This window comes from Larimichthys crocea, chromosome III (assembly GCF_000972845.2).
Source record: "Larimichthys crocea isolate SSNF chromosome III, L_crocea_2.0, whole genome shotgun sequence".
NCBI lineage: Eukaryota > Metazoa > Chordata > Actinopteri > Sciaenidae > Larimichthys > Larimichthys crocea.
In genome coordinates this window covers 588710-611696 of record NC_040013.1, presented here as the reverse complement: position 1 = coordinate 611696, position 22987 = coordinate 588710, and the positions used below count along the sequence as shown (strand labels likewise).

At 41.4% G+C, this 22987-nt stretch overlaps 1 protein-coding gene across 1 annotated transcript; it reads right to left on the bottom strand.

Annotated features, from left to right (window-relative positions):
* Positions 1-206: 206 nt before the first annotated feature.
* npdc1b (neural proliferation, differentiation and control, 1b) lies at positions 207-21518 on the bottom strand. Its single transcript, XM_027278245.1, has 9 exons — positions 20777-21518; positions 9833-10000; positions 7379-7468; positions 7038-7277; positions 6011-6077; positions 3848-3929; positions 3045-3124; positions 2778-2877; positions 207-934 (listed from the first exon to the last, which is right to left on the bottom strand). Exons 1-9 carry the CDS (start codon positions 20844-20846, stop codon positions 863-865), a joined length of 969 nt encoding a protein of 322 aa, XP_027134046.1. The 5' UTR covers positions 20847-21518; the 3' UTR covers positions 207-862.
* Between the last annotated feature and the right edge of the window lie 1469 nt (positions 21519-22987).

Genomic DNA, 22987 nt, shown 5'->3' with positions numbered 1-22987 from the left:
TTCAGAGTTCTAGGTAAAGAAGTTTCAACTGAATTCCCTTGAAATCATTCAAGATTATATAATATCTCATATTATTATATATTATAATATATATATAATATATATATATATATATCTATATATATATAATTATATATATATATATAGTATAATATATATATGCACGTGTGTGTGGGTGTGTGTGTATACACACATACACACACCCACATATATACATTTATTTATTTATTTATTATCAGTAGCAAGTTTGCACAAGAAACTTGTAAAGTTGTAAATGCATATTGACTCTCATGTTTCATAACACAGCATCATCAATTCATGCATAGAGGAACTAGACACGATGGTTACATACCATACTTATAAAGAAGATCACGGTGCTCCATGGAGGTGTGTTCAGGAAATATTAAAATCACATTTCTTTTTAAAAATACTTAAATGAAACCAGCGCTTAAAGTGAGAACTCAAGAAAGAATGAAAGTTTTTACTGATGAATAAACGTGGATAATCATGTCTTTGTACTGATATCAATATGCATGTCTGCTACCTGACAGAAGAGATTCTGGGTTCTTTGATATTGGCTGATTGTATTTTTGTGAACAGAAATATGAAAAAGTGATGACAAAATAAAAACAGGAGAAATTGGTCCCAGATTCAGTCCTGCTTCAAACAACAAACACACTGACGTCCTTTTAAATGTCCATGAATGCCTCACTCCTTATCATCTTCCTCCTCCGTGTACCTTACACGCTCCATCCTGTCTGTTAAAAGGCTTGGGCTGAGCACAGCACTGTGTGGAGTGTGTTTATATATGTGTAAATTGAACTACTTGTACACCAGAAGTACTGCATTCTCCAGTCCAGGTTTACTTGTGGAACCTCTGAAAGTAAAGGGTGGAGTCGTCAAACAGCGGGTTCTTCACCTCCATTTCCCCCGTCTACAGATGGACAGAGAGAGGGCGAAAGTTCATCATCATGTTTCCTCTGCAAGAGTAATGACTGTGTAAAATCACAGTACATAAACATTAAAATGAAACTAAACAGTACACTATGTTGGAACTTGGATAAAGCTAATGAAACAGATTATGATGGAATGGATGGAGAAACACAAGCTCTGACATAATACACCATTTAAAAGATATGCAGCTAAGCTGTGGGACACAAATTGGTAACAATACCCAGATACTTTGGGCATGTCCTAAACAAGGCATGTCCAAGTCCATTTCCCGCGGTCAGAGCAAGAGTGATACATTTTAAACTAAAATGTTAACAGACTTTGCATTACTCATAATAAGTCTTGTTTAGAATAAACATGAGGTGAAGAGTTGTATCAACCTCATGCAAGTTTAACATGTTCCATACAATTTATTCTGTGTTATCTGACGAGGACTTTGAGGCACTTGAAAAAAATATTTCAGAAAAATAATTACATAATTGGAAGAGGCTGACTGCAGCTCTTAAATGTATCACAATTAAATGGTTAAAGCCCGATCCTCCAACTTACAATATGTGCATTGATAAAGTCTGGGAAATCTACCATATGGAATATATATATACATACACACACACACACACACACACACACACCTACATATATATATATATATATAACATATACATATACATTAATTATATATATATATATACATATACCAACACACATATACAATATACTACATATAATTATATATATATATATATATATATAATATATCTATATAATATATATATACTATATATATATATATATATTTGTTGAGACATGGCCATACTAATGCAGTAAAAGTCATTTGATTTCATTTTATTGTAATCCATTCATTTATTTCCATTCACGCTCCTTATTATTTAATTACCTTTATTTACCTTATTATTTTATTGTTATGTTTGTGTGTTATTCTTATTCAACCATGTAATTTGCACGTTTAACCTGAAGCATATACTCTTATGCTGTATTAAGCAGATCATAAATGGTAAACAGCAGACTAAATGTGAATGTAATAAAAATTAAGTAAAAAAAAAAAAGAAAAAGATATGCAGTTCCACATTTTTACTAATAGCAGCAGTAAAAGCTAATTTCTAACTAATAACATAAATGATATCTTTGTTCCATTAAAGCTGCATTAAGGATGACTGGGGGCAGTTACACATCCTCTCATTTAAAGCTGCACTAATTGAATTTTTTGCCACTTGTGGGCAGAAGAACAAGCTGAAAACACACTGGATATATTTTCACCTTTTGGAGCTGTGTTAGCAAACAGTTCAAATCCACCAATCTACAACAAAATCATCTTTCATTTGGACTCATTGGGGCTGGGTGTGAGGGTTCACTGCCCTTTTAGCTCTGGTTTGGTCTCCGCCAACTCCTGAGAAAAATATCTGGCTCATTTTCTGTGTCCGTTGGTTCTGGATATGTAGCATACAGTAGATTTATCAGAGCTTCTTCACTGAAGCCAATGGGAGCTGAGATTATCAGGTAGAAAATGAAATATGAGCCACAAGAAGCTTAATGCTGAGGGCAACATTACACATGCTCATTTTTAATATGAAAATTATTGATAAGTGCAGCTTTAAATTGAAATAATAACTACTTATGCTTATATCTTTTTCTTTTTTTAGATGCATTTTTTATACATGTTTAATAATTCTATTCTTTAATTCTGGTTAAGGGCTTCCTACTAAAGCAGTGCTGAAACACTGTTGGATCATTATTGCACCTGTTGACATCCACATTGCTGTATTACGTTCAATAAATGCTGAGATAATAATGCAGAGTTCACTCACAGGTGCCAATCCAGGACACTCATACACTGTGAAATCTCCGTCCTCGTTCTCCTCATCTGTTGATGCTCCTGAGTCGGGAACTTTTGGCTCAGCCCTGTGTCTGCAGAGGTCACACGCAAAAGACACACACGGTCATAAAATATTCAGAGGATAACGGAGATTAGATGAGCCAGAGAGGGCAGGGAGGGGACGAGAGACGAGGGGGGCAGGAGACAGACACACATGCTCGGGAAAGATGAGCGTGTTCGGGCTCAGAGGGTGACTCACTTCTCCAGGGAGAGCATCTGCTGCTTCTGGTGCTGGTAGTGGTACATTTGGGCACTGTGGGCCAGCTTCTTGTCCCCAGGCTGGAACGCACCGAGGGACAAAAGGGGACATGAGAAAGTCACTGATATTCATCCACATCTAATCACACCGCTCAGCTGACATTCACTTTGCAGCACGTGTTTGTTCTGCACGTGCTCATGGCACAGCTAGCTTGCAACGGTGGACAACAGTGTCATGGCATTGACAGGATTGTGTAAGCTATTCTACAGTATTTATAGTTCTATTTAAACAACACAACTTCCACATTCATTTTATTCAGAATTATTTGTTGTTTGCTTAATTGAGAAATATGTAGTATGATTAGTTGTACATGATATAATCAATTACTACATTTACTGCTATGACCCTGACAGTGTACAGTATGCTGATGATGCACATTACAATGTTACCCGACACATTATTTAAAGCTGCATTCATTGATTTATTTTGGCCACTTGGGGCAGCGTGAGAAGCAGTAAACACAACGTGGCGAGTATACAGCATGAAGGCAGTGAGCAGTTGATTATTCACACCTGCAGCAGACACATGAGCAGAAAGCTGAGGGCGGCTGCATCAGGTGATAATTCCCTTTCATCATACATTAAAGGAATCCTAAATAATGCAGCTTATACAGTGTGACAGTAGTTCCCTGTTAATGTACAATTAAATATACAACATTTGGACATAAAAATTGATCATGCAGTACATGGTTGGACTGAGATCTTTAAGAAGTCTTTCTAATAATAAAAAGGGTTTCTACTCACCAAACTGTCAAAGGTTTGGGCTCTCATCAGTCCATATACAGGGTAGTCCACCTTCTGAGTTAGATGCACACCTTTCTGCAATCTGGAAAAGAAAGAAGTAACATTCTGCCCAATGTTTCATCACAAATACAGGACGTATACACTGTATGCATATACAGTACTGATTTATGAATGCATTTTGAATTGACTGGCATGCTTTGCTTTGTCTTTGTGATGTTGCTTTTGGCAAAATAGGACACATATATACACATATATATATATACACACACACACACACACACACACACACACACACACACACACACACACACACACACACACACACAAACTCTGTACAGAATAGGGCTGCCACAAACGATTATTTTGATAGTCGACTAATCACCCATTATTTTTTCGATTAGTCGACTAATCGGATCATATGTAATTGACTGTCCCGGAAAGGTGCTAGTGGGCGGGCGCTCTAAAACTCGCAGACGGAGCCGTGAGCCACCTTCGCCCCCGAGTCTTTCCATGCCGACCCAGAGCCGCCGCGGAGGAAATGCGCCCGGCGGAGGCCAGCCAACGCCGGGGAGAGGTCCCATGAGGGGATCCTCCCGCACCGTGCGGCCGTCCCTGCCCTGCCGAGTTGAATCCCCCGGGCAGACAGCGCGGAAGTTGCGGTGATTGGTTAAAATTGCAACACCGCCCTGAATTCACGGGGATTCACTGAAGTTGCGTTGAAGTTGCAAATCACAACATCGTGAATTCCTGGAGGGTCTGTGATATGGTATCATTTACGGTACAGTCAGGCCTGACGCCGATTACCACTACTGTGCATGTGCCTAGGTGTGTGTGTGTGTGTGTGTGTGTGTGTGTGTGTGTGTGTGTGTGTGTGTGTGTGTGTGTGTGTGACAGAAAGGCAGACGTGGCAGTGGAAGCTGCAGCTGCAGTTTGGAGAGATTTTGTTCGTCAACATAATCGGGACTAATCGACTAATCGTGGCAGTCCTACAAACTCTGTACAGAATATATATAAATAAACTCTGTACAGGAACTCTGTGCAAACAAAATGCACACTGTACAATCTGAGTCAGTCAAAGAATGAGTCAGTGCGCCTTATGTGTCATATGTTCGTATCCAAACATCAATTTCAGAGTCACAGAATGAGTCTCTTTCCCTGAACAGAGGGGACAGGTCATATCTCTCTTGTGATTTCAATCTTTGTTTTGATGATTTGCAGAAGCATTCACTTCAAACTTGATAAGCTGAATCACATCTACATGAGAAAATGTTTTATATTCAAAATGCGACACTATTGAGTTGCATTATGGGAAATGCAACTCAACTCTGTCTCACTTTAGGATTCATTTTAAAGTTCTCTTATTTGCTTTTAAGGCCTTGAATGGCCTTTCCCCACCTTACCTCTCTGAGCTGCTGCACCCCTACATGCCTAGCCGTTCCCTCAGGTCAGCTGACCAGCTGCTCCTGACTGTCCCTAAAGCCAGGCTTAAGTTCAGAGGGGATCGAGCATTTGCCGTTGCAGCCCCGAAGCTATGGAACGAATTGCCGCTGCACGTGAGACAGGCCTCTTCTCTGTCTCATTTTAAAACCCTTCTTAAAACCCACCTCTTCTCTTTGGCTTTTAACACCATGTAGATGGTTGATTTTATGTGCATACATGCTTTTTGTTATTTACGTACTTATTTTTGTCTATTTTTTTAATTTTATCTAGTGCCTTTCATTCATTTTATTTTTATTGTTTTCTACCTTCTTTTATCTACTTGATGTTTTGTTGTGTTTCTATATTGTTATTCATTGTGTTCTATCGTATTGTGCAGCACTTTGGAAACCCTGTGTTTGCTAAAATCGTGCTATATAAATAAAGTGGATTGGATTGGATTTAATATTATTATCTGACATTTTATGCCCAAATTAATTAATTTAATTCGAGGAAAAAGATTAATTATTAATAAAAAATAATGGTTATAGTTATAGTGAGATAGTGATTTGAAGTTCAGTTGTGTGCAATTTAATTTATTCTGTATTCTTCATGTATTTTGTAATTTTAAGTCTCATGCACTTTATTATTATTATTTTGTGTTATTATTATTATTATTATTATTATTATTATTATTATTATTATTAATGATAATAAATGTTTTAAAGCAGTTTTAAAATATCTTACCTGACCCAGCAGGCCCCTGCAATGATCAAAGCCAGCGAACCAGCTACGATGAAGACGCTGCTCATGACTGAGAAGAGATACATACAGACAGTTAGGGGAAGAGAATGCTGTGCAGGTCTGCGGGTGTCAGAGGAAGACATGATCCCTGACTGAAGCTCTTCAAATGTGTTTGTAGCAGAGTGCAGCGCTGCTGAGGAGCTGCTGGAGACAACTGAGCGTCAGGGTGCAGCGTTTGCAGTGAAAACAGTGTCAGAGTGAGACAGATCTGATTCACAGAAACATACAAGCTCTGTTTGTACAACCCTGCAGTAAATCTGTGGTCAGTCCCGAGATGTCTTCAGACAAACGCTCATTTTAGTAAACTCATGCAAATGTTTTGCACTCTGAAGTACTTTGAATGTCATTTTTGTTTGCGTGACTGAAAATTTTGTTCAGTTCAGTTTCGGTTGTTTCCTCCCACTGCTGCCATGGGTTCACTGGGAAAACACAGCATGGTATTTCCCAGGAATATTTGCCAAAATCCACTCCCAGTTGGTCCTGTGGGTCCGGGTCATGTGTGTATCTATGTGTTTGTGTACTGACTGTATGTACTGGTGCAAAGAAAAAAAACACCACACAACTATCACAGCCAAATACTGAGCAACAAGTCTGACCATCAAATATTATTGCTATGGTGAGGTAAGCATAAGGAAGGATGCTGAAACGTGAAATGATAATATTCCATTCATCCTGAACCATATATAAAGCTTTTGGAGCAACATATGCTGCCAAGTAGACGCAGTCTCTTTCAGGGACGACCTGCTTATGTCATCAAGACGATCTGCACGTATTCAAACAGCGAGTGTTTGGTGCATTATAAAACATAAAATACAACAAAGGAGACCTTGGACTGTAAAACTGTTTAGCAGAAGTCTCCTCAGTTCGCAGACATACAGAGTGTTGCTGATGAACGGGAAACATGTCTGACTTTATTCAAACGTGTTGCTGACATCAAAGTAGAAATGTCTAATGGTAAGATAAAACTCACTGATGAAGACACTGTCATTGGACGGGTAAGGGAGGATGATGGGATCGTCGAGGAGAGCCGGTGTGTGGTTTGTGGTAGTGGTAGTAGTGGTGGTGGCGGTGGTAGTAGTGGTTGGGGTAGGTGAAGCCACAGTGGTGGTGAACACTGCTGCCTTCGTGGGCTGCTCTGTAGTTGATGCTCCGTGGGCGGGCCCGGACTGACTGAGCTGCATGGATTTGGATATGTCCTGGAAGGGTGAAGCTGAGATAAAAAATAAAAAAAAGGTTTTGAGTCACTACGGGATGTCAGCAGGGATGTGGTGGTTCATACCATCATGGGTAAATGAAAGGCCTATGCAGTACCTGGCAGCCTGGACACAGTTCTCTGTTCACTGATGATGGCAGAGAGAAAGTCGATCTCCTCGTCCAGCTCAGGATAGGTGCTAACCTTACCTGGAGAGACACAAAATTAGAATCCAGTAACACAACACTCATTTATCCAAACTCCATGTGCACAGGTCAGAGAACAGCAGGAAGATCCAGAAACAAACAAACAAACGTGAAGTGATATCTGCTGACTGCTGGAAATTAGAGTCAGCCGTCCTGCCCGCGTGGATCTGCTGCTCAGGGTCACGACAGTGGCTAGACAGAAACACAGCACTGCCCTCATGTGGCATTAGAAAGACCCACAGCCTTGACTGTGTTAGTGAGTGAAGCTCCTGATCCTGTGCTCCACTGCAGAGCACACATCACACTGCCAGGGAGTTTAACAAGCTGATGAGTGGGAGGATACAGGCATGGAAGCTGCAAGTGACACAGTGAGTGTTTGTGTGTGTGTGTGTGTGTGTGTGTGTGTGTGTGTGTGTGTGTGTGTGTGTGTGTGTGTGTGTGTGTACATGTGTTTGTGTGTGTGTGTGGATGGCTCAGTGCTCTACTGTCAACCTGGCTGCTCAGAGTGTGGGTTGATGGCAACATGGAGAAGAGGAAAGAAAGAAAAAAGACAACGATAGAGAAGGAGGCATGCGTGGGAGGTGGGGTGGGTCTTTCTTAGAACCATGAATGAAAAGCATCACTACGGCAACAGGAAAGAGAGAGAGGAAGAGGAGAAGAGAAACAAAGCATACTGTCTGTACGTTGATCACAGACTGTCGACAATCAGAATAAATCTTATACTGTAACTGGTCTTTAGATGACATGTCCCACTGTCTCCACTCATATCACATCGTGTAAATATCAGAATCAATAAGTGTTTGATTGAAATCAATTATTCATTGAGTCTTTATTCTATTCTTTGCTGCATAGAAGTCATATCTAGATAATCATCAAGTATTTCATCTTAAAAAAAACCTAAATGATGGAAGGAATAGTGCATTTGTTGGGGGACTATATTTAGCAGAGGATTCATTTACATTTGGTGCTGTCGTGAGTATTTTTTGGCAGCAGGACGGTGTGTGTGTGTGTGTGTGTGTGTGTGTGCGCCCTAAAATAATCTACAGTGTCTGTTTATGTTAATGAATAAATATGTTGCCCAGTGCAACAGTTTCACTAATTAGTTGGACATTGCATTGCAATATTTTTGGCATCAGTGTGCACATTATAATAACAATACAGAAGACTTCTCCTTAATTCATTCGTTCCATGTATTAGTACAGTATAACACAAATAAACAGCAGGGTAAATGTTCAATATGATACTGGCAGGTAATATCAACATATACAGAGCCTAAGCTGCAGATTCTGAATATTTCACTGTATGCTTACTGAGGTTTTTCATGTCTGGAAAATATCCAGTGAGTTTTTCACTTCTTTTAGAAACATTTCAGACGTGAACAGAAACACTTTGAGACAAACAAAGTGAACATACTGGAGGAATCAAAGAGAGGATGACTGTGCCTCACGACAGGCCAGCGCACCATCACTGTAACTGTCTTTACTGCAGTGGGCAGTTCAGCTGGCAGCAGGGCAGTCAGGACATGAGTCAGTCAGTCAGTCAGTCAGTCCTGCTTGGCATAGACTCTAGCCTTTCTTTCTGATTAATGAAGGAATCGGGGTTGAAAGGTTCCAAAACTGTCTCATCCAGTCTCTCTAGGACATGAAGGTCTCTCTCTTAAGGGAAATGCCAGCTTTGAAACTGTCCTTGTAACATGAGAACAGATGAGAGCGGGCAGCCTGACCTCGCCTGGGCTGCTGCTGCTGCGATACTGTTTGGTTGCACTGCTCGTCAGGTGTGATGTATGACAGTGCATGGGTGGGGAGGGTGAATACAGAGCTAAGATAACTGTCAGACAGGAAACAAGATAAACACACCTGTATGAAAGGAACACAGCGAAGAAGTCTCCAGCCAGCAGTACATGCTGCTTATCTCAGTTCACCACAATATTCTTTTCCTTCTCTTAGGTTTTGTTGCTGAATGTTTCCAGAATATTCCCACCGTGTTCTGTACAAAGCAGCTCTGCCCCCTTGACACATCCCACATCCAGCAGCTCATTATCACTTCTGGCACACTGGCAGAGCACGACACCAAAGCAGAGACTCGCAAGGATTATTAGCGTTTGACATTAAATATGACACACACTGCTGACCCAGTGGAATGGAAGCTGGAAGCTGGCAGCACACCCACTGGGAGTCTCTGAAGCCGCCCTTTGATAAAGTACATGACTCATATAAAGGAAAGAGACAGAGGGGAAGGAACACTGTTCAATTAGAGTGTAGCTGGATGTGTTGCATTCACTCTGCTGACTGTTCATACAGTTATTGTCTTATTTGTGTTCTGATGGAGGACAGGAGCTACAGGGACCTAGACACTGGTACCACTTACCTTTAATGGACTGAGCAGGGTGAGGAGCGTGCCTCCTCTTGACCACACAACGGCCATGGGAGTTCTCTACCAGGTGGTGAAGGCAGGGGCCGCAGTGTGAGCTGCCCGGCTGGCAGAAGTGCCGCCCTGCCTGGGCACAGTCTAAACTCCGAGGGCACAGATGAGTTCCTGCAATGCAACATGGAAATCTTTCTTGAGGACAGTGAGATGAGAACACTGATATCACTCTAATGTCTGTAAAGTAAATATAATGCTAACATCTAGCCTGGTTCTGCCCAAAAGGTAACACAATCCACAGACAGTGTACACAGCTCTTTGTTGTTGTCTTTGTGCTAAGCTAAGCTATGCTAAGCTAACTAGCTGCTGGCAAACAATCCCAGTTACGATCACAATCTCGTCTGTGAGAAAACAAAAGAGCACATTTTTAAAAAATGTCAAAATATTTCTTTAAATAGAAAAGTGAAACATGGACCATGACATCAGCTGGCCAAACCTTAATCACCCTTCATTACTACCACTACCTCATGCTGTAGTACGCAGTAGTACAACACACACACATACGCATGCACGCTGACTCTGTGACGTCCTACTGTCTACTAAATTCACTGAAAGAACCAAAAATAAAACAGACAGACTGTTGTTGAACCCTCATATTTAATCTAAAATAGATCAACTGTTGAAAGTGAGAAACTTTCGGGGCAGTGTTTAGCTCAGTTGGTAGAGCAGCCGCCCCGTGTACAAAGGATCAGTCCTTGCTGTGGAAGCCCAGGGTTTGAATCGACCTGTGGCTCTTTCCCACATGTCATTCTCCATCTCTCTCTCCCTGCATTCCTGTCACTCTTTAGCTGTCTCTATCAAAATAAAAGCTTGAAAAGGCCAAAAAAAAAATCTTTAAAAAGAAACTTCAAACTGTAAAACGATATGCCCATTTTGAATTTGATGCCAGCAACATGTTTCAAACATGTTGGGATGGGGTTTACATTTACATTTTACATAGAGTGACAACTATTTTGGTAACAGTGCTGTAATGAAGAACTTGAATTGATGAATTCATTTGCATTTTGTAGTAGTTAAGTATCAGCCAATCAGTGCCCTTGTCATGTGTTCGCCTGAAACACTTACACACAGGCCTCTATGTGTCATGATTTATCGCTAACTCAGCTATTAGTGGCTACATTAAAAACAAATTCATTTCAACACTGGAAGTCTCATTCTCGAGTGACACAAAAGTCAAAAATAGCCTACTCAAACCTGAGTAAGAATTATGTGTTTAAAGGTCAGAGATGATAGCCAAGCTTTATTATGAGGCCTCTTAAGGAAAATGCCAGCTTTGAAAATGTCCCTGTAACATGAGAACAGATGAGAGTGGGCAGCCCGACCTCGCCTGGGCTGCTGCTGCTGCTGCTGTGATACTGTTTGGTTGCAGCTGGAGGCCAGCACTGCTCGTCAGGTGTGATGCATGACAGTATATGGACATGCAACAGGACACACACACCTGTATGAAGACAGTACAGTATGTGGTTTAGCACGTTCATATTGAGGTGAATGTCCGCTTTACTCGCAACTGTTGTGTTACTTCACTAAGCATTAAGACTACAGACATTTATTGTGTTTATTTGCTTTCCTCCCAGAGTGAGCCGAGAAGATTTCAGACCTGTGTCCTGCATGTCAATGAAAATATGACATACAGTAGGATTTGTTTACAATTCTGTGCTGGTGAAAGGCTTAGTAAGCAGCAATTCTGTTTATTTTTTAACTTCGACTGTGTTAGAAGTAATCAGAACATCATTCTAACATTACTGCACAGAGTAAAGTTTGTTCACCAGCAGTGAAAAGAAGACGAGTAATCAGACTAGATTACATTACTTTGATGAAGTAACTATTAGGTTGTTGTTTTTTCATACAACATAACAGGAGGACGAGATGTTTGTGCACTTCAACTTGTTTCAGGTTGTGCTCACGTCTATTCTGAACACTGTCATGTCAAAGAATTCTTCCTCATTTGGAATAAGAATGTTCATGATGCCTAAACTTGAGCAACACATATCTACCACTCATACTACCATAAATTAACCATGCCATATTGATGTTGTCCAAATATACCTTGTATCAAATGTACTACAGTAGGAATAAATGTTTCAACTATAGTCTCACTGTGAGTTTCTCCATGATAAAGCTCATTTAACCCCGTCTCTTCAGTGTGTGATGCCAGAGGGCTGCAGCTAAAACCAGGAAGCTGTAATTGTTTTTGTAATTGTTGTTATTATGATATATACAGTGGTGGCCAAAATTATTAAAAGATGAAACAGTGTCCTCAAGAAGTGTGTGTCAGAAACTGGGTGAAGAAGGACTTGTTGGCAGAATAGCAGCAAAGAAAGCACTGAAAGAGAAACAGAGTGAAACACCTGAAATCTGCAAAAGAACACAAGAAATGGACAAAGGAAGATTGGCATAAAGTGTTGTTTGAAGTTTGAACAGTTTGGAAACAAGTGAAGAGTGTATGTTGGATGAAGGGAGGGGTAGAAATATAAAAATTAGTGTCTCTTGCCAACAGTTACACAGAGGGGATAGTATTATGGTATGGGGGCGTTTCAGCCTCAGGAACAGGTGAAAACTGATGCATCATGGGTAAGAAAGTATACAACAACATTCTGGTGAGACACAGAATAGCATCTGGGAGTTATCTTATTAGGCCCGGATTCATTTTCCAAGAGGACAATGACCCTAAACATTCTTCTAACAATTGTCTGAACTACCTGTGACAGAAGGAATCTGCTGAAACATTGAAAATGATGGACCTCAACCCCATAGAGCAAATTTGGGGCGAGTTGGGAAATAAACTGGATAGATGTATTGTACATTCCAAGGAAAGCCTTTTGGCTTGAGTTGCAGAAGGCATGGGATAACATTAGTGTTGAAGTTCTCAGGAAATATATCGACACAATGCCAGAGAGATGTGCTGCTTTAACTGCTGCAAAAGGTGGACATACTAAATATTCAAGTTCAAAGTGGATCAAATCAGTAGGACTCACTTCATCCAATATTTGTTGTGATCAGAGTAACCATCTGCATGTTTCATGAGCATTATTATGTCATGTCTTGGAGGCAAAAAGGTCAATATTTTCAGATCTGCTAGGTGTTCTAATAATTTTAGCCATCGCTGACCAATATTCAGTTTTTCTTTGACATTCATATTGTTATTTTTAGATTCATGTTGTTCATGTTGTGCATTGTGTTGTACATTTTTTTATGTAACCCCTTTCTTTGTCTCTTTCTCTTTAACATAATAACTAGTAATCTGTAATCTATTACATTTCATCCTCTTCACATCAGTTTGAAATAAAGCACATGTTTCTGTTGGTTTGAACAGGTGAATGAAATGAAGTGGGTTCACCTCCACAGCATTGCGGCAGCAAACACTTCCCCACAAGGAGTATCTGTTGCACTAGTTATGGTGGGACAGTGCATCCATTCACTTCTCACAGTGTTTTCTTAGTTAGACATCTGAGGCCAGCACCAGCGTGCAGAGAAGAATACAGCTGGACTCGTCCTCCTGATTAGACCCAGCTATCAATATTAACCCTTTTAGCTTCTTCGTCAGAATGGCTCTCGTCTCCCCGCTACAGGAACCTAGACACTGGTTGCCATGACAACTGCCATGGCAACAGAGGAGGTGTGACATCATCAGTGGGTGAGTCACCACACAGATGCACAAGTCAAGGATGGAAGGTTTGTCTCAGGCTGGTGTGTCAGGCAGAAAAAGGCAGGGATGACAAATGCATGTAAAGAACAACAACGATCAATATTTCCTCTGCGGCTGTCGGTGATAACGCTAAAAGCAAGTGCTAATTTATTGTAATTATGGAGTGTTAAATATTGCATCATAATATGCTACCAAAACAATATAAAATGTGACAGTAATGTAGCTGCATGCGTTGCTCCTTGCTGCACTATGATTATTGCCACAGCTGAAGCAGCTATCTAACTGCACACCTCACTCACGCACACAATGGCCTGCCCTTGGAGACTACGATGTCAGTAGCTAATCTATGCAAAGCTTTACAACTGGATGATGGAGAAGAGGATGCTCTGGGACAATGCGTGCCCCCGTTTCTCTCTCTGCCACGCTACAAACCTGCAGAGATGAAGGCACTGCAGTCAGTTCATTTCGTGCAGCAACATGAACATTGCTGCAGTGACATTTCAGACAGTACCAATGTACTTCAATGCAAAAATGTTAATATGACTGGGGTGGAAATAAGGTCTAATAAGAGCAAATAAGAGCTTAATACAAATAATGATAGTTAATTCATTAAACAGTCAGCCATGTTGTCATGGTAACACAGAGTGTGAGCACTGTCTCTCATAAACACAGAGCACACATACAACATACAAAATAGAAAAGCCTGTAGTACAGAGTCACTGTTCAACATAAATACACAGATCAGTCCTGTCTGCACCTGTTGCACCAACACCACAGTGACTGTGAGAACTCAACATTCATCTGCACTGCTTTGAATGAATCCATATTCAAATCAAACTGACTCCACAGCAGCGTTATCAAGGCCATTTGAAAGAGGCTGTAAAGAGTGTCAAAGCGTGTATTATGTTCAGCGTTTTGTACTTCTATCAGGAGAGTCTTGGTGCACCAGTCACATTCCCACAGTGTGAAACACTTTCTTCTAAAGTCACAGTTTCCTAGCAACCTCTTGTCCTGTGTTTGATTAAAGAAAAGGAAACACTCTCTTTCACTTCAGCTCAAGGCTGTACTGAATGGCACGTCCTTAAAGGTTCTGGGTAGGGTTTGGCAGACACAGGCTTTTTAGGCTATGCTGCACATAGTCCAGATCCACTCAGATTTGAGTCCTGCTGGATCAGATGAGCATCACTGTCTAATGCTGCATGAAAGCCGAATACTGGAATGACACCTCAGTCTAAACTTTAATTTAAACACATCTTCACGTGAACATTTGTTCAAGGGTTTCTTTCTACAGTAAAGTTGCACCAATCAATATGTTTAGTAAGTTTGTGTTTACAATTCAACAAATGCATAATATGAAGGTGTGTTGGGTAAAGTGGTTAGCACTGTCACCTCACAGCAAGAAGGTTCCTGGTTCAGACCTTTCTGTGTGGAGTTTGCATGTTCTCCCTGTGTCTGTGTGCGTTCTCTCTGGGTACACCGACTTCCTCCCACAGTCCAAACACATGAACCTTAACAGGTTCATTGGTGACTGGTGAATGTGAGGGTGAATGGTGAATTTGTCTCTGGATGGACTGATGGATGGATGGTATGTTGTAGTATGTTGTAGTAGTTACGGAGAATTATAATGCAACTCTACAGATGTTGTGTAACCAGCTTGTTTTTAACTTCAGCAAAGGGCTGCACGCTGGAATCAAACCCAAGAATTTGTATTTTTACAGTCTAATGTGTACTGTACTCTTCTAACCAGAGTAAATACCAATCCACCTTAACCTGGCTAGTTTGTTTGTGATTAATATTGAAATACACAATCTAAGCAGCTTTGATATAGCTCGAGGGAGAAACCTGATGGCTTTTATTTAAATTAAAAGAGGATAAAACTGTTTTGAACATATTTGGGGAAAGTAGCTCTATGTTTTATGTCTTGTTTATCAGTCTTCATATATTCAACATTAGGGTGTACCCATCATGCTGTTAGTACCCATCATGCATCATTGCTGTTATAAGAACAAATGACCAAACACATTCAGATTATTTTGCATTTGCTGCTGTACAGTTTCCCAGTAAACTTTTTATTTCACTGTGTAAACCGCTGTGTCAATTTCATAGTTCCCAAATTCAGACTGGCTTGGTTGTCTTTCAATCAGTTTGACACATCACCTCAGACCTAAATCAATGAGAGAGTTTAGAAATCAGGAATGAGGCGACATCCAGGTGACATTCAATAACTTCACAATAAATGAACCTGAGCGACACACTGACAGAAAGACTCTTGTTGAAAAGGGTCAGTATCACCTGAAGAAGATACCTCTGCTTTACACCTTAGGTCTGAAGGAGTCAGAGAGGCATTATAATCCTGCTTTCTACTCCCGGGTCACATCCTGTGAAATGGAATAGCTCCATTCATCTGTGGCGTCGAGTCTGGGGAGGTGATCTTAAAATAAATGGCTCAGAGTAAAAATAGAAACGTCATCTGTCAGAGGACTTTGATCAATAATCATTAAAAGATTTTAGGCCAGTCCATCTTTTAAATAACAGATCACTGAAGGTCTATTTTAATGAATCATCATTGTTACAGTATGCTGCTGCCTACAGAACCTGCTTAAGCAATACAATGTCTAATCTTACACTGGTGTTGTTGCAGTGGTCGTCTGAATACAAATGTATCATCTAAAGTGTGTTCCATTTCTCTGCTGTGGTGAGGTGAAGTGAAATTCAGCAGACGGTGAATGCAGCGGCTGGCTCCCATCGCTCAGCTGTGACGTTCACTGAGATGAAAATGTCAGGCGGCTGGGAAGCTCTGATGCTGTGTGTGTTCTCTCAGCCCTCACAGCCCTGACACTGACACTGCTGAGGCTATCATAAAGAGCCTACAGAGTGCAGGTGGAGTGTGTATGAGGCCCTGATCACTGACATGTCTGCAGACCAATCAGTGTGCAATCAATGCATATCGTAAAACTGCAATTCTTTTGGTACAGATGAGACACAAAAGGTACTATAAATACTATCACACTGTTTTTTTAAATCAGTGTGAAAATAACTTGTGTTATGAGTTATTATGAGTCATTCACACAGTGCATGTAGGGCGACCTCATGCAAAGAGGAAGAGAGAGCTGGTACTTTTTTTATCTCTGTGCCAACATGGCACCTGCCTGTTAGGTGGGGACACTTGTTTTATAGCCAGGTAATGAAAATAAGCATACCCAAGAACGTGGTGCAGGAAAACCCGTTCTATCTAACCCGTGTAACGATGTGGAGTGTGTCCATATTAAAAAAGTTTGAATATTTATATATGTAACACTTTTTTTTACATCTAAATAGCTTCTAGAAAAAACAGACTCAGTATTATTTTAACCTGTATATATATTTTTCCACTGTTGGGTTTGGGCAAACAAATTGGCTTTATTAATATTGAATGCATAAACCTGGTTACTACTACACTACTGTGTAGTGGAATCACATTGAGTTCATTATTATTATTATTATTATTATTATTATTATTATTATTATTATTATATATGCACAAATTGTTTTTAATTATATCAAAATGATTCAACATGAAAACTGAACAAATATTTTCAAATGATATGTTGTATCAAGGCACAAACACATGCAAGGCGCTTGCCAACTCATCAGGAGCAATTTGATGTTCAGTCTCCTTGTGTTGAAGGACATTTCAAATAATTTTTAAGATTTCCTGTTCTGCTACCTGAGCCACGACGAGCATGTTAAGTTAAAAAAAAATATAGCTATTTAAAAAAAAAAACCCAGAAAACTACAGGCCAAGGAAGGCCATGAGAGGCCCCGTGTTACATATCAGACACATCTGAACCGAGCTAACTGCTCCCAAGAGCAAATGAGACACAGGTTCATTCATTCATGCACACTCATTCACAGAATGACCCCACTGCAACGTGTAACATGTGCACCAGCTGACAGAGAAACTGACTCATGGCTTTTTTTGAACATATGGACATCAGCATCATGACATTTACCACTGCAGCAGCAGTCTCCAGGGAGGAGCTCGGTGGATTGAGGGCATGCTTCTTGTGCTCTCCCTGCCAGAAGGACAAACAGACGGACAGCCTGGCCTGAGTTCAGAGCTGTATGGGGGGTTGTTGTCGGTCAGAGGTTTATAGGTGATCTCACGGGGTAAGAGAGGATCACCGCTAATAGGTGCCACACGTGCAAAGTGAGAGAGACAGTTAATGCTGATCCACTGCCAAGGCACTTAACTGTATGAGAACCTCCTGTTTCATTAAAGGAATGCTTCAGTATGGCTAATACACCCCCCGCCCCCTCAAAGAGTGGCTGTGGGATGCTAAAGCACACAGTAGCTCCAGTTCCACTATACATTTCTCTTTGTGTACAAATGAAACAAACAAGATACATCTTGGTATTCAGGAAGCTCTAGAGGTGTAAGCGCCAGGCCAGCTGCATTCCTTTGCTTCCAGCCTTTATGCATTCAAACTGAGGCGCACCACTCCACAGTGACTGTGGGGGCACGGAGGTAAAGACTGGTGCAAGCTGGCGTTCTAAAAAAACACCTGGACATTATTGTATTTCAGCAAAATAAGACAAAGGCAAAGGAGATTTAGTCCTTAAAAGCTTGTTAACCTGTGCAGACTCAAATCCATCCACAAAGTTTCATGTAATGCTGATATTTCACTCAAAACCACAAATGAAAACCTGCTTGTGACAGCCAGGCAGATATTACCACAGAGACTTGCAGCCAGTGAGGCTAATGAAGCAGAAGAGCTTTTCCAAATGTGCTGTTCTAAAACCTTTACTGCTGCTTTGAAAGCTAAAATCAGGTGATTCTGCCAAGTGTCCAATAACGCCAGTTCATACTAACACAAAATCACACTGTTAGAGTTATTTTCACTTCAAAACATGAATATTTGTATTTATTTGGATCTTTTTCCTGTGAAAAGGCTGTTTGTGAACCAAAGCAGAGCTGCAGGTCAGAGCACGCGGCAGGCTGAGTCTGCAGCAGCATCAGCATCAGCGGCCATCTTCACACAACACAGGCCTTAATCAGGTTACGTGGTTTAATAGCCGAGTGGACGCGTGGTTTCAGCTCATCAGGGAGCGCAGCCAAGCCAGAGGCCCAGACCTCCACCTCACAGAGCCTGTTTAACTGAATTTGAACTAAGCTCATTGCTCTGACTAATGTTCAAGACCCAGAGAGAGCTGAGGTCCTGTTGGTCAGTGGAGCTATTATTATGTGTTGTTTTTATGATCTAATTATGACATTTCTTTATTCATCAGTATGTTCTGTGCTGTTTCTCTTTGCATTAGGTGTTATTTCATTACATTTAATGGAGTCCTGGCCTTGTTGACGTGGGATTACTGTGTGTGCAGGGACATTTGTTATGACCTATGTAGTGTCTAATCAACCAGCTCCTCCTGTCCAATCAGCGGCCCCCGATCTACATACAGCAGGCTCCACCTCCTTCACTCTCTCTCTCAGCCAGCAGCACTGTTTGCTCTGTTTTCTTATCTTCAGTTGTCTAATAAAACTAAAATTCAATTGGTGCAGTGTAGTTTCTTTCTTCGTGTTGCTTCCCTTGATGCAGATGTGTAACACATGATATTTCAGACTCTTCCCATCAGCTAATAATCAGGATGTGTCACCACACATTAACAAAGGTAATTATGCTCATTTGGAGTGGAGGGTCATACAGAAGTGTCACATGATGGTTTAAATGCTGTTTGTGGAGAGTCCTGTACGCTCACTTTGTTGTGGAGCGAACATGATTATTTTCTGCATACTGATATTTATTTACAGTGTTGATATTTTATGTAACACACCAATTTCATCAGACGATTTCAGTCTGAGCCGTTCATTTGTTCAAATGTCTTTATTTATGTTTCATATTTAGACTTCATTATTCTTTATTTATTAATTTGTTTTGTCCTTTGCTGGGTGGGGTTGTAATGGGGGAATCAAATCAGTATTTTTTTAAAATACATTTTTAATTTCACCTGATCTACCTACAGAAGGATCTTGCTCCACCTCTGTCTCTCTCTGCTTGATCTCGACTTTTTCAGGTGATGGAAAAGGTTTGTCGTGTTTCCCGTCTTGTCTTAATCTGCACTGTGACGCTGTGGAGATGTCCAAACCACTTCCACACAGACCTCTTCATCTCTGACAGCTGGAACGTGTTTCTGAGGACAACCAGGCCACAACTAACACCTCTGCTACGATAACCGAAGCTATGACACCGGCATTTCGACCGACAAGCCCTTAAAACATCATGTTCCATCCATTTCTCTGCCACTGAATCATCCATTTCCCACCTCACGGCCTAATGTTATTTCTGTTTCATGCCGTCTCTCAGCCAGACGCAGCCGCACACAAGCCTGAAACCAGCACAGCTCAAAGACACCGACACACAGACACACACATACAAACACTGCAGCTTCAGGCTGAAGGGATGTCTGAAACAACTTATTTCAAAATCACCAGAATATTTGTCGATTTCTTAACAACTGACTTTAACAGTGATATTAAGACAGAATATATTAACCAGAAGTGAGATATTACTGTAGGTCTTCATCAGGGTAAGCTGTCTATGTGCTGAAACTTTCACATTCAGTGAAGAAAGGATGATGAATGAAACAATTCATTGATCAGGCGACCTGTTGATAAATATGATTTTCTTTTCATTCTTTTCTGATTGTATAGACTTGTTTTTTCCCTGACCAACAACTTGAAACCCAAAGATATTCAGCTTACTCTTATATAAAACATTTTTATATAACCAGAGAGTGATGTTAAGTTGATCATTTATAATACACTGATTATCAAATCAGACAGGACTGACCCTGACAGTAACAACAGATCTCAGATATGAGAGAAAAAACACAGTGACATCTTCACAGTGCTGATCTGTCCATCAGTTCCTGTTGACTGAGGATGCATTGTCTCCTACACATGTTCAACACAAACAAACACTGCTCATCACACAGCAGTGACTCAAACAGTACCGTAGGTAGTGAAGGTCTCTCTGGGAATATGGAAATATACAGAAATTTATCCCATCACAGAGGATGAATGAGTATGCTGTCACTATTTACTTCTGACTGAGGACCACAGACACTGCAAGTCCCTGCAGCGACACTACAGCTGCAGGACATCATATGTATATCATCTGATGAGGAGCGGAGCCGTGCACAGTCCTGTTGGCCCTCTGCAGCCTGTGCATGAATGACAGCAGACAGCAGCAGCAGCTCCTTACCTGTCAAGCAGGTGCTCAGCGCCAACAGGGCCGCAAACACCGCAACCTGGCCGAGCAGCGGGGCCCGCATCCTGGCCAGAGCTCCGACGACTGACGGGGGACACGGAGACCGACTGAAGGAAGAGCAGGAGGAGGAAGAGAAGGCGGCGGAGGGGAGTCGGTGATGATCATTCCCCCATCCCCCGGTGCTCAGTGAGGAGAGGACACTCAGAAAGGCGAAATAAACAAGGAGAAGAATGAGGAAAGCACGAAGAGTTCAGGAGACGACGCGGGCAGCAGCAGCGAGCACCCGGAGCCTCCTGTGGGATTTGCCGCAGGGTGTCTGCTCTCCTCCGCGGACATGCAACATGGATGCACGGTGATAACTGGCTGACTGAGCGTGGTGACTTCTTCTGAGCTGAAGCAGAGGCACGTACAGTCAGTCCTGTGACGTCAGCGCGCTGCGCCCCCTCCGTGCTGCCTTCAGGTGCTGCTAAAGATAAGACACCCACGTTTGAAAAACACTCAACGCCACGTAGTGAAGTCTAATTCCGTCTGTAGAGTGTCTTCCTCCATGCAGCAGACCGCCTGTTCTGCTGCCCTAATGCGTCACACCTCCATCCACAGTCCACCATAGACAGTGTCAAACATGGACGCAGTATCTGTGACGCCACCCAGAGTGTGGTGGCTCCGGCTATCACCATCTTGGCAGTCCTGCATCCACCGCCTCCAGCGAGGCCTGCCACACTCTTAATTATAACTTAAAGCCTCAATATAATTTGTTCAAATGTTCCAATGACCTGATCTGTGAAGTTGGACATTTTAACATGGGGGCCTATGAGGACTGACACGTTTTGGAGCCAGCCTCAAGTGGACGTTCGAGGAACTGCAGTTTTTGGTACTTCCTGTGTTGGCTTTACTTCACAGCCTTGGATGTTGCTACTTAGTCTGTGTGATTTTCCTGCAGCTCCATCTCGGGGTCTGCGAATCCAAGGCCATACATTTGAATCTGACATTGGTCCAGTTTTCCTGTCAGTAGCCTGTACCAAACACACATTGATGACATTTTTTTTTTATTTTTATAATACATCGGCAGTCTAACATTTATCACAATTCTGAATCTCTGTTACACACATACCACCCCCATTATTGAACCTCTTTATTAAAGGATGGCGTCCTCCTCATACACTGGAACAGTGTATGTGTTAGCTTTGCTCTTTTCACACATAAGTAAGAAACTACAAAGCCAGTTCAGTTAGAAATGTTGGGTCAGGGAGGCAGGACAGGCAGGATAATAGTTACCTGGTTGTATTCTACATACACTGACCAGACATTGATGACAACAGTCGTTATATTTGTATTTAATTGTCAAACTGGCACAATTCAGTTGTTGTTTTCTGCTGAATGCACAGATCATTTTACAAAGTTGTATGATGCAGGTCCTCTGTAACCTCAGAAAACTCTCCCTCCATCCCCTCAACCACATAGCCTACCAGTGAACAAGAGCACAAAAACAAACTCAGAAAGCTCAGAGTCAGCTATCTCAAAACCTAGACAAATCACATGACTAAATACTACTAGTAAAGTCACTTTATTTATTTCTTTTTGTAATTTGGGTGAACTGACCATGGAAGCACACCAATGGAATCTCTTTCAAGGTAAATGTCTTTCTTCTCGTGGATAATAGTTTGGTGCTCTCTGGTGGCACAAAGGTGAACTGCATACATTATACAGGGTAGATGTGAGATATATATGAGACAAGCTGATCTGGACTCCACAATGGGAGACAGAGATGGAAGACAGTCTGACTAGTCAAACTGTTCAACCCCTCCACAGATATCATAGATGGTGTGTGGATGGTCAGGGTGGAATTAGGCCATACTACAGCTGTGGACAGCTGTGGAGATGGGTAGATGGAGAACTTGAGCTTCTTGGAGGTGCAGGGAGGTGAAAACCAGCCCAGACCTTCCAAATAAACTTTAGAGTTTAGCTCAGCATATCATATCTTTTGCCATCTTTTATCAATTACACATTAACCCAGCACTTTGGGGTTTCTGTCCAGCACCGGGTCAGTGATCTCTTGTGAAAGGTGTGATGTCCTCTGGCATAGTTGTTGCCTGTGATCATCTGCAGAGGGTGGGACAGCTCTTCTCCTGGAGAGGCAAATTGTAATGACTGAAGAGTTGAACTCAGGAGGCAACTATGGTATCATATGCAGCATAGTTAATGAGA